At 35.8% G+C, this 13,614-nt stretch overlaps 1 protein-coding gene across 20 annotated transcripts in view; it reads left to right on the top strand.

Moving 5' to 3' along the window:
* Positions 1-13,614, top strand: part of trpc5a (transient receptor potential cation channel, subfamily C, member 5a) — a 137,426-nt gene that overhangs the window by 115,380 nt on the left and 8,432 nt on the right. For all 20 annotated transcript variants that reach the window (XM_073945123.1, XM_073945169.1, XM_073945186.1 and 17 more), the window contains 2 exon segments: positions 9,418-9,613; positions 11,547-11,759. In XM_073945123.1, coding sequence (XP_073801224.1) covers positions 9,418-9,613; positions 11,547-11,759 — 409 coding nt within the window.

The following is a 13,614-nucleotide window of genomic DNA, read 5'->3' as shown; positions in this document are numbered from 1 at the left end:
AAGGGAGTCTAGTGCTAGTAAATGTGTACCTAATAAAGTGGCCAGTGAGTGTATAAATAATATTAAGTATATATAATTAGGATATTTAATGACTTTTTTTTTTACATGATCATAATGGTGACTTGGGTTTTGTTAAACTATTTAAATAGTTAGTTTTAGGTAAGTCTTAAAGCTTCCTCCACTTTGTTTAGAGCACACATTTATTGCTCCCTACACTGCAGCTCCAGGTCAGCCTCAGCCAATGCTGATTGGACAAAACCGACGCTGCTTCTGAATATTCATCAACACCTTTTGCTTTTCCAGTGATTTGTTGATCAATGACGCATCGATAACCGCACGATCATCCAACACCGCACAATAATGCAGGTTCAAGACTCATATCATGAATATTTATGAGAGCATTCGTTGAGAAGAAGACAGATCTGTGCTGTGGCTCGGAGGAAACTGCAGCTGCTCTGTGAAATATAAACACCTGAATCATAAAAAAAAACACACAGCATGTTGTTGAAACGTCTGGGGAATTTTCTTGCTTTTCCATCAGAATTCAGTTTTTTTTTTTTTGTTGTCGTCGTCGTTGCCTGCAGCTTCATATGAGCTGTATGTGGCATTACCACACCGAGATATCAAATCCCCAACCCCATATCACATGTGAAGCAGCACGAGCTCCTTCAGGCTTCCTGTGGTGTTTTTCTGAGCTTCAGTCACCAACACTCTTCTTCACAGATTAAAGTCTTTGACATTGCATGTGGTTTGGGCCTTTCAAAATGACACAATGCACAAAAAAACAAACATAATTTTTCAGTATTTGTGTCATTTATTTAGGTTGTGCTGGATAGAAAAAGACAAATAGGATCCAACTGCAGCTAATGATAACTGAAATCTTTACAAAGCTTTTGTGTGGAGCACGTATTGGCACACACTGTCATGGTCTCATGACTTCAGTTAACAGGTCTTTATTCAGTCATTACTGTTTTTAAACATTTAGAAAATGTAATGGATCTCCACTTGGGGATTTATATTAGTCACTAGGCAAATCTTAAGTTTTTTTCTGATCAGGGATCAGTTTAAGGAGTTTGTAGAAGTTTTTAATGAGACATTCCTAAAACGAAAAGGAATAATATTACACTACCTGACAAAAGTCTTGTCGTCAATCCCAATTGTAAGAGCAGCAAACAATAACTTGACTTTAAGTTGATCGTTTGGAAAAGTGGCAGAAGGTAGATTTCTCAGATGAATCAGATGAAATTCTTCAGCAGGATAGCGCTCCTTCTCATACTTCAGCCTCTACATCAAAGTTCCTGAAAGCAAAGAAGGTCAAGGTGCACCAGGATTGGACAGCCCAGTCACCAGACATGAACATTATTGAGTATGTCTCGGGTAAGATGAAGGAGGAGGCATTGATGATGGATCCAAAGAATCTTGATTAACTTTAGGAGTCCTGCAAGAACGCTTTCTTTTCCATTCCAGATGACTTTATTGATGAGTGATTTGAGTCATTGCAGAGATGTATGGATGCAGTCCTCCAAGCTCAAGGGAGTCATACACTATATTAATTCTTTTTCCACTGCACCATCACTTTATATTCTATACTGGACATTATTTCTGTTAAGTAACAAGACTTTTGTCTAAGCAAAGTCAGAACTTACTGTCCTAATTAAATAATTAAAAATCAAGGCATGATCATGTTATATTTTGGTAAAATAAGCGTAATCTAGAGGCCTTTACTTTTCATATAAACCTCTTCTGATACCAAATGATCAACTAAAAGTCAAGTTATTATTTGTTGTTCCTAAAACTTTTGTAGGCAACATAACTTTTGTCAAAACTTAGTAGTATAGACTTTTGTTGTCCTGTTTAGCAAAGCACACGGTGAATCAAACATTATATGCCCTGTAGCACTGATAAACAAATGCATATAATGCAGACAACTAACAAGGTGACAAGCAGGCATTGGAATATGAGAACCAGGAACTAAAACAGGAAGTCAATACAAACACAACTGAAAATTTTCTACATAATTTATATAATATAATATAATATTAAATAATAATAATATATAATATAATATAATAATTATCATATTATATTATTATTCATTGCCAGTTACTATACTGTAGTTAACTAAATGAAAATCTATTGTATAGAGTGACCAAGAATGATCTTAATTCAAGATATGTTCTCTGAAACTAAGTGTCCATATGTACTGTAGCTGAGAATTATATTGCAAATGTAATCAAAGTTTGATTTCTCATTTATAGAAATTTACACTGACCGGCCACTTTTTTTGACACTTCATGTCAGGAACACCTGACATGGTTGTTGGTGCCAGATGGGCTGATCTGAGTTTTTCAGAAACTGCTGATCTAGTGGGATTTTCACGCACAACCATCTCTAGGGTTTACAGAGAATGGTTCCAAAAAGAGAAATTTACCAGCGAGCGGCAGTTCTGTGGGTTCAAATGCTTTATAGATTTTCTTAGTACAATTTGGGCCCGTTAGTACCAGTTGAGCATTGTGTCAACACCACAGCCCACCTGAGTATTGTTGGTGAACATGTCCATCCCTTTATGACCACAGTGTACCCATCTTCTGATGGCTACATCCAGCAGAATAATGAGCCACTACATAAAGCATGAATCATCCAGACTGGTTTCTTTAACATGACAACAAGTTCACTGTACTCAAATGGCCTCCGCAGTCACCAGACCTCAATTCAATAAAGCACCTTTAGGATATGGTGGAACAGGAGATTCACATCATAAATGTGCAGCCAACAAATCTGCAGCAACTGTGTGATGCTGTCATGTCAATATGAACCAAAAACTCCAGAATATTTTCAGTACCTTACTGAATCTATGCTACGAAGGATTAAGGCAGTTCTGAAGGCAAAAGTGGGTTCAACCCAATACTAGTAAGGTGTACCTAATAAAGTGGCCGGATAGTGATGATGACTTTTTTAGAAACATTATGCACCGCTAAATGATTTTTTTTTTTTGTTCAGTGCATAGTGGCAAATTTCTGAGACCAAATCTTACACACACACACTTGCACCAGTACGTTCAGAACATATTCATGTTTCTCCATATTATTTTGGCCTTTCAGTTGGAAGGCTTGAAATGCCAAGCGTGGTCTGAAACGGCAGTGGATGTGAAGCTGCTGGCTCTCGTGGCTGCCAGTTGTTATGTCACTTGCTCTGACAGGTCATTGAGGTGCTGGAGGAAACCTGTGTGCCTCCATTAGGGCTCCGCCACGCGGCTCTGTCACGGCTGTGCTGTGCTGAAGCTGCTGGACACGCTGCACTTCTTAGTCATTTATTATATCAGTGTCATTCAATCTGCCAGAAATAGCACTGGATGCAGACTTGTGACTGTGTCCTGTGTGTTCAGAATAGACAGCACTGTTCACAGATATTGATGGCCTTTTCAGAAGAGCTGTGCCCATTCATTGCTAACTACATTACGTTTATTGCCACATAAATTTTAATATCACTCATATTTATTTCTGTTTCTTTTACATTGTAACATTTAATCATTTTACAGATGCTTGTATGCAATTATACAAGGTGTTATACAGTTGAAGAACCTCAGCCCTCCTGTGAAATTCTTTAAAAAATATTTCCAAATTGTTGCTTAACCGTGAGATTTATTTTTTTAAACAAAATAGTTTTGATAACTAATTTCTAAATTAAAAAAAAATTGTCTTTGCCATGATGACAGTAAATAATATTTTACTAGATAGAAGTTGTTAGGATTTAGCTTAACGTGCAATTTAAAGACTTAACTAAATGATCATATTATAGGTAAGTTAGGATATTTATAGGGAAGTTTTTGGATAACATTGGTCTGTCCTATTGACAATTGGAAAAATAATTATTTAAAAAATATTGCTTAAGAGGGCTAATAATATTGACCTTAAAAACTGATTTTAAAAATTAAAAACCGCTTTTAAATGTAGCCAAACAAAAAAATAAAATAAATGAAATAACTTCCTCAGAAGAAAAAAATGTCATAGGACATACTATGAAAATATTCTTTGTCTATTAAACATCACTTGCACAGGAAATATATAAAAAGAATACAATTTTTAGTGGAGGGCTTATAATTTTGACTATGACTGTATACATATTGTATAAACACTCACCAGCCACTTTATAAGGAACAGCCTACTAGAACCAGGTTGGAGCCACTTTTGCCTTCAAAACTGTCTTAATCCTTCATGGAATAGATTAAACAATGTACTGGAAATATTCCTCTGAGATTTTGGTCCATATTGACATGATAGCATCACACAGTTGCTGCAGATTTGTCAACTGCACATCCATGATGCTAATCTTCCGTTGCACCACATCTTAAAAATGCTCTATTGGATTGAGCTCTGGTGACTGTGGACTGGAGGCCATTTGAATACAGTGAACTCATTGTCACTTTAATGAAACCAGTCTTAGACGATTCATGCTTTGTGACATGGCGTTTTATCCTGCTGGAAGTAGCTATCAGAAGATGGGTACAATGTGGTCATAAAGGGATGGACCTGGTCAGCAACAATATTCAGGCAGGCGGTGGCGATCCCCCCACGTTACACCACCAACAGCAGCCTGAACCATTGATACAAGGCAGAATGGATCCATGCTTTCATGTTGTTGATGCCAAATTCTGACCCTACCATCCGAATGTTGCAGCAGAAATCGAGACTTATCAGAGCAGGCCAGATTTTAACAATCTTCTATTGTCCAACTTTGGTGATCCGGTGCCAATTGTAGCCTCAGTTTGCTGTTCTTAGCTGACAAGAGTGGCACCCGGTGTGGTCTTCTGCTGCTGTAGCCCATCTGCCTCTAGGCTGGACGTGTTGTGCGTTCAGAGATGCTCTTCTGCATACCTCGGTAGACGAGTGATTATTTGAGTAACTGTTGCCTTTCTATCAGCTCAAACCAGTCTGACCATTCTCCTCAGACCTCTGGCATCAACTAGGCATTTGCGCCCACAGAACTGGCGCTCACTGAATATTTTCTCTTTTTCGTACTCTTCTCTGTAATCCCTTGAGATGGTTGTGCATGAAAATCCCAGTAGATTTAAAGTTTCTGAAATACTCAGACCAGCCCGTCTGGCACCAACTACCATGCCATGTTCAAAGTCACCTAAATCACCTTTCTTCTCCATTCTGATGCTTGGTTTAAACTGCAGCAGTTCGTCTTGACCAAGGCTGCGTCTGAAACCGCATACTTCCATACTATACAGTTAGCTAAAATCAGTATGTGACTCGAGTAGTATGTCCGAATTCATAGAATTCTAAAATCATTATGCGATAAGTACCCGGATGACTTATTACTTCCGGTATATATTTGTGTGTATGTGTGTGTGTTTATGTGTATGTTGTTTCTAAACATAAGTACTGTATGATTCATACAGACTGTATATTATATTTTTTATTCTATGTTTTAAGCATATCTTGTTTCCTAGGCCACAAAGTAAACCTGAACTGCCACTGCACGTGCTGTTGAGAATTAAAGGCAGTGAGACGTTACAAGTCTGTTACAAACACCAAATGAAAGGATTTTTTTTTTCACCTGTCACACTGGATTCCCAGATGCAGCTCTTTTGGTTGTCAGTGTTAGTCTCTCAGCAGTCGTGCTGTGTGTTTCTTTTGTGTGTCTGTGCCACTGAAGTTCTTCCGATCAAACACAGTCTAATACCATGGCTGATCCACGGCGCCGGGTTCTTTCTGCTCTGCCCAAACTCATCTTTCTGTTTTCAGGAAAGCACATTTTATATATCGCAGCCAAGACTGATGAAAGCTGACGATGTTGAATATTTAATGCAACAGAAAGAAAAAAACTATTTCTTTCACCCTAGGGGAGCTTGTAGACACACAAACTTTGAATCTTGAAGTCGACTGTTGATGCTGTAGACTGAAATACTGCTAGTGCTTTAAATGTAACTTCACCTCTAATCTCTATATCTCTATATTCAGTGATTACTGGAATGTCCCTTAAGACTCTTTAACATCATATCCATATGCATCAAAATGATTTGATTGATTGCTAAAATGATGAGCAATTAAAAAACAACAACAGATATATATCTGTCTGTGTGTGTGTGTGTGTGTGTCTGTGTGTTTGTGTTATATATATATATATATATATATATATATATATATATATATATATATATATATATATATATATATATATATATATATATATATATATATATATATATAGTGAAACAAAGCAATATTTTGTGGTTATTCATATACATACAGTTGAAGAATTATTAGCAGGGTGCCAATTGGGGAGGTCAACTTTTCGGTAGTAGTTTAGTGATACATGCTTCAGTGAATCAAATGTACACAAAAAAAATCCGTAATTTTACGGTTTATTTCCGGTAGCTGGGGTGCTGAAAAAAGAGTAAATAACTGCTGTAAAATAACAAACTTTACTGTAAAATAACAGAGGTTGAATTACAGAAATTTACCAAAAATTTAAAATGACGGAAATTTCTGTAGTTTAATGTCCGTTATTTTATGGTAAATTTCTGTAATTTAACATCTTTTTTATGCCACCCCAGCTGACGGTAAATTTACAGATTTTTTTACTGTGTAAGAGTGTATTTTAATTGCATCTAATTTATTAATAAAATGTGTACATTTTCAATGTTTTGAGGGATATTTAATGACTATTTTAGAGGTTACTGTAGGTCAAACTATACAAATTATGCGTCTAATATTTATTTTTAGGCTACATGCAGAAATATACACCTATTTTAGAAGAAACTTGTTTTGTGAATGTTTAAGATGTCTCTCGGTGCTCTAGAAGTGCCTGTATCAGACTGTTGAACAATACTAATCCCAGCATTGATTGGCGTGATTGAATGCATCACAGTGGTATAAATCGTTATAAGAGGGGTAACATTTATATTTATATTATACATTTTTAATTATTAATATTTAACATAATAATCAGAGATCAGAGAAAGCTATTTAATTTCTGTTTAACGGAAAGATTTTTTTTTCCAACACATTTCTAAACATAATAGTTTTATCATGATGACAGTATCATATTTTACTACATATTTACTAGATACTTGCATTCAGCTTAACCAAGTTAGGGTAATTGGGCGAATCCTTGTACAATGGTTTGTTCTGTAGACCATCAAAAATATATATTACTTAAGGGAGCTAATAATATTGACCATAAAATAGATTTTAAAAAAGTGTAAACTGCTTTCATTTTAACCAAAATAGAGAAAGACTTTCTCCAGAAGAAAAAAAATATTGTAATATAGGAAATACTGTGAAACAGTCCTGCTATGTTAAACATTATATACGAAATATTTGAAAAACGAAAACAAAAACACAGGAGTGCTAATAATTTTGACTTCAACAGTATGTGTGCGTGTTTGTTATAGTTTTCCTAAGTATTAATTTCATATTAGTTTCTTATTAATTTCATATGAATAGCTTAGATGTATTTATTAATGCTTATCCATTAAATAATAAGCTTATATGGTAAAATTACCACTTGTAATGTGTAGTTGTGTTTGAGTAAATTGTTTTGTATTCCTTAAACTACTGATGACATTTCCAAATGTAGTATTATAATTTACAGCTGTTTTGTTGTTGTTAAATAAAATCACAATAAAAGGTGCCAAGTTTTTAGACATTTTTTTTTGTTTATACAAATTTTTAGACAAGACAAAAAAGGTTGGGTTTCCCCCCCAACAATAGATTTGTGCTGGGACAACATCAAGGAATTAAGTTTTTTTTTGGATGTTTTTTTTTTTAATTGTTAATTGAACATAAAACAATTAAATTATCACAAAAATTGTGTTGTTTCAGCTCATTTTAAACACGTTTGAACAAAGAGCCAATGTTTTTTTTGAGTGTACCAGTTTTTTAATATAACAAGATTTTCCTGCAAAATACTTAAATCATAACAAATGAAAAGTGTGTTTTTTTGACTAACTTTGTTATTCAGTAATCAGACCCTTATTAAATAAAACAAATATTATAATTCTACTTAAACCCACACTTAAAGATGCTGTATGTAAGATTTTGACTCTTCTAAAGGATAAAAATACCATAATATGTTTGCAGACGTTTAGGAAACATGCTAAGTGAAAACAATGCTGAAGTCAGATATTCTGCTTTGAAAATGTGTGTTACGTACCGGAATGTCTGTCTTTGTTTTGGTCGCTTTAACCTGCCAACTGCCACTTTAGCCAATTATATTTCAGCACCCAGGGTTGCCTTTGTGGAAAACAGCGTATTTCATTCAGCAACAGCCTCCGAAATGAGACCCAGATTCAGAGTTCCACCTGAGAAGGTTATTAACTAGAAAATAATATAAATATCACAAAAGTAAAAATTTGGTGAGCAGGTTACATTGTAACCCCGTGTCCTAACAACAAGGCAAGATATGGAGTGATAAGCAATTTGGCTGTTTGCACCAGATGAAACACGAAAGAAATTTTAATACAGCCATTCAGAAAAACAGCACACTCACTGCACTCCAATTAAATGGTAAGGTTTATAATGTAATTAATACATATTAAATCTCTTTACCATTAATAAATGCAGGCTACATGCTGAATCATTGATATTTGTTAGTCACAGTTGGAAAGTTCCATTTTAAATGGTTTATTTTACTTTCAAGATCTGAGGTGAACTATCTGCTGCTGCTTTCAGCAGTATTTCAATAAACATCATGTAAAATGGCATTCAAACTCACATTATAAGCATTTAACACTGAATAAGGCACATGAGCTGTATCTGAGGTGATCGTTGTCATAGTTTATTAAAAACTCCTTTTGATATGGTAAATATTCCTTCTATTGCATGCCGCTGCTTTTATTTAGAACATGGTTTCTGTCTGCTTTTAGGCTTGATAGTCAGGCACACTCCTGTTGGTGTTGTCCATCTGGCAACCTGTGCTTGTGTGTGTTTTGAACCAGGAGTGCAATACCTAGTTCAAGCTCTAGGTGTCAATCATACTGCAGCTTTAATAAATCCAATCTAGAGAATTGAATTATGTTCTCTTAATTTGTTCCCATAGCTATAATGCATACTATATACAGTATATAATACATAACACAGGAAGTTACCACCAGCTACAATTGCAACATTTGTTTTTCTTTTTACTAAAATACATGATTTCTCATTTCATTTATTTGTTATTTTTTCTGACTGAGAAAATGAACATATTGCAATTGCCCCATCTCACCCTACTTATAATCTCTTGCAGTAATTTCATTCAGACTCATTTTTAATAACTTGATCCATTTCTCATTATTTACTAATGAACTGTTTACCCCCGGAGCTTTGTGATTCCCTCTTACCCATCCTAAATACATGTGTACTGTTGCAGCACAACATTCTGATTCATGCGTCTTTTCTCTTCTCTTCTGTTTCTCTTGGCTTTTAGGTTATTTGAAACACTTCAGTCTCTGTTCTGGTCTGTTTTTGGCCTCTTGAATTTGTATGTCACCAATGTAAAGGCTCGGCATGAGTTCACAGAGTTTGTTGGAGCCACCATGTTCGGCACCTACAATGTCATTTCGCTGGTGGTTCTGCTCAACATGCTGATCGCAATGATGAACAACTCCTACCAGCTCATTGCTGTGAGTACTGATCCAAATAATGAAAATGGCAGACAAACAGTTGAAGTCAAAATTATTAGCCCCCCTGTGAATTTTTTTAGCTTTTAAATATTTCCCAAATGATGTTTAACAGAGCAAGGAATTTTTCACAGTATTTCCTATAATATTTTTTCTTTTAGAGAAAGTTTGTTTTGTTTTATTTTGGCTAGAATAAAAGCAGTTTTTAATTTTTTTAAACCATTTAAGGTCAAATCTGTTTGCCCCTAACAAAACTTTGTTTTGATTGTCTAGAGAACTAAACTATAGTTATACAATAACTTGCCCAATTACCCAAACCTGCCTAATTAACCTTGAAAAAATATCTTGAAAAACATCTAGTAAAACAATATTTAATGTCATCATGGCAAAGATAAAAGAAATGAGTTATTAGAAATGAGTTATTAAAACTATTATGAAATATCAAATTTCTGTAAATAGAAATAGGGTAAAAAATATACAGGGGGCTAATAATAGTGACTTCAACTCTATATGAAGATGATCAGTCAACAAATTGCATGCTGTTATCTATTGTACAACTTGATTTATTTCATCAAATATCATGTAAACTTTTGGTTTCAATTGTAATAGGGTTTAATATTATGTTTTTTATATTAAATAGGTACTTTTGGTCAACTCAATTCATAAAATTGCTTCAGCTCTCTAAGCAAATTAAGAGCATCAAAAAGGTTCTTTTTTACTTTTTATAGCTGTATTAAACTTTTCATATGCCACTGTTAGTATGAATTCTAATGCCAACTACCAAATAAGATATTTACAATTTAGTCAAGTTTATTTATAAACAGATTTCGAGAGGATCACGTGTTTATATTTGTTCATAGCTTTACCAACTTTAGCTAATAACTGATTATCCTATCAGACGATCCTTAACTCACTATAAATAACCAGACTTTTCTCATCTCAATATCTTCGTCTTGAAGAAACCCCCCCACCCAACCCTACTTTCCCTCCTTTCAAACGGGCGTTACGGTGGCCAGTGATTAGCGCTGTTGCCTCACAGCAAGAATGCCCCTGGTTTAATTCCTTTCCAAACCAGACAGCATTTCTGTGCGAAGTTTGCTTGTTCTCCCCGTGGTCGCGTGGGTTTTCCCCGGGTCCTCCGGTTTCCTCCCACAGTTCAAAAACAAGCACACTAAACAATTAATCCAAAATATTTTAGCTAAACTCTGAGTACACCTTCAGCATCCATATCTGACACTTAGCTACAATAAGCAGGAGGGGGAGTCATCGAGATCTACCTGAGCTCAAACTCCCCTCTCGCCTTGCAATGGGAGGGAGCCCAGGGCGCGAGGATCTTATAAGCTCAGGGCTCTCTCCCGGGACAGCACGCCAAACTAGCTTTATTATCAATCATCAGCTAAGTGTGAACTCTTGAAATACAACTTGTAAACACTAAACATACTCGCACTAAAGTATGATTTTTTTTAACAGATTTTTTTTAAAACTGAGTTTTGTTTAGTCTACATATTTACCTATATATTGTTTACAGATGAGGTCTGTATCTGCTCAAAGAAGCATATTAGGGAAATTCATCTGTTAAGAGTTAACAGTTAAGCCACTGATATCTTTCAGGTAACATTTTTCATGCACTAAAAGCAAAAGTGACTGCCGTTACCCATAGTTATTCAATCATTCACTCATTCATTCTCCTTCAGCTTAGTCTCTTTAACCATAACAGTACAAGACAACTTGGAAACAGTGGAAGCACAAATGCAAATTTGAACATTCCATTGTGATCATATTGTTAATGTTTAATATATAGCTGACTATAATGAGGTCTGAATTTTCCATGATTATCGTTCTTTAATCACACGTTATCATTGTCGTATATAATATTGTATTTGATATAGGACTAAACACTATTCAGTTTGTATCATTAATAAATCTTTCATCATAGGACCATGCTGACATCGAGTGGAAGTTTGCTCGGACCAAGCTGTGGATGAGTTATTTCGATGAGGGAGGGACGCTCCCCCCACCGTTCAACATCATCCCCAGTCCCAAGTCATTCTGGTACCTGTGCCGATGGGTTCACGGGCGGCTCTGCGGGTCGGAGACTGCTCCACCTGAAGAAGACACGCATAAACATGAAAACCTGAAGGAGTTCACGGTAAAGAAAGCAGTCCGCATCCATCTGAACATCGTGGCTGTGATTTTCATCTGAATCTGATCAAGTGGTTCTGGTTCAAAATGACACTTTCAGCACAATGCAGCTGGCTCATTGTGTAACCAATTACCCATTACAATGACTAACAGCACAGGCACACACATATATCAGCACATCAAATGCTAAAACGGCTCATTTACATTTTTATTGCTTTTGAACTGTTGGTTTTTGACTCATAGTGGGATGCAGTAATTGTATTTAGACTGGTATCATCATGCATTGCTTTCAGGTATCATTGGGTGAAAGAAATATACACAAAAATCTTTGACTTTAACCAAGACAATGACTTTAAAGGCGAGCATATTCAAATAACATTTGATCAGATACTCTTCTACCAATGTGGATCTCCAATTGGAGTCAGAAACAGTGACATCAGCGTGTGGTTTGTCAACAACACCATGCAACTGAAAGAGATAGTTCACCCAAAAATCATTACTATCTTCCACTTGTTCTAAACCTTTACGAGTTTTCTCGAAGATATTTTCAAAAGAAGATATTTTAAAAAATGTAGGTTGCTGTGACCCATTGATAGTTTTTTCATTCCATCTATGGAAGTTAATGTCGCAGCAGCTGGCATTCTCCAGAATATCTTCTTTTGTGTTCAACAGAAGAAACTCATAAAGGTTTAAAATCGAATTATGGAGAATAAATGATAAGGTAATTAAAATTTTGGGGTGAATTACCCCTTTAAACAGATCAATAAATATTGGGACATAGACAATTCTAACATTTTTCGACTCTATACACCAACACAATGGATTTGAAATGAACTCTGGACCTTTTATCTGCTCATTGTAATTTGCTCATTGAAACCTTTGTTTCTTTTTTCTGTAGAACACAGAATAAGATGTTTAAAAAAAATGCTGGTAGTTATGAACCATTGATAGTATTTTTTCCCTACTATAGAAGTCATTGTGTCGCAGCAACTGGCATTCTCCTGAATATCTTCTTTTGTGTTCAACAGAAGAAAGAAACTCTTAAGGGGTTAAAAATTTTGGGGTAAATTAAACCTTTAAACCAGGGATCTCAAACTGCCAGCTCACCCTCCTCCTCCCTCTGGCCTGCAATGCCCTAAACAACCCCCAACCCCGCTCCTCTGTTCATGATCGTCCATCAACCCCACGTTCTTTAGTCCACGACCATCAATCAGGTTTTCGCCTTCCTCACGATCATCAACCCCTCACACTTGTTGGCTTTCTCAGCACATGCCACTGCATGGTACTACATCAGACTCAACCCGCCCCCCCCAAACCCCTTTCCCAATCTTAACTTCATGCGATCACAAGTGTCATTTACGGATGTTAAGAAGACCCTCCTATCACTTGTCAGTCCCTGAAATGGCCCCCCGCCCAGTTAAGTTTGAGACCCCTGCACACTTTTTTATCTTCTCATTGTAATTAGGATAATGATAGAATAACACACACTTGACCATGAAACAGTGCAGAAGCCAATTGTCCAATTAATTTTGGTCCCCTAACAAGTGGGAGGGACCTATTGAAACTGTTGTAATTCCTACAGCGTTCACCTGATTTGGATGTAAATACCCTCAAATTAAAGCTGACAGTTTCATTTCAAATCCATTATGTTGGTGTATTGAGCCAAAAATGTTAGCATTATGTCGATGTCCCAATATTTATGCACCTAACCGTATATGCGCATATACAGTAATTGGGTATACTGTGCATAATATGACCATGGAGTTGCAATTTACATTAATATTTAAAGGAAAGTACAGCATACACAAACATTACACCAAGGTTTTGGGTCCGTCTTTTGCTAACTGGTGCTGCATAACTTA

This window comes from Danio rerio, chromosome 1, assembly GCF_049306965.1.
Source record: "Danio rerio strain Tuebingen ecotype United States chromosome 1, GRCz12tu, whole genome shotgun sequence".
In the NCBI taxonomy this organism is placed as follows: Eukaryota; Metazoa; Chordata; class Actinopteri; order Cypriniformes; family Danionidae; genus Danio; species Danio rerio.
This window is presented reverse-complemented; position numbering and strand designations above follow the sequence as displayed.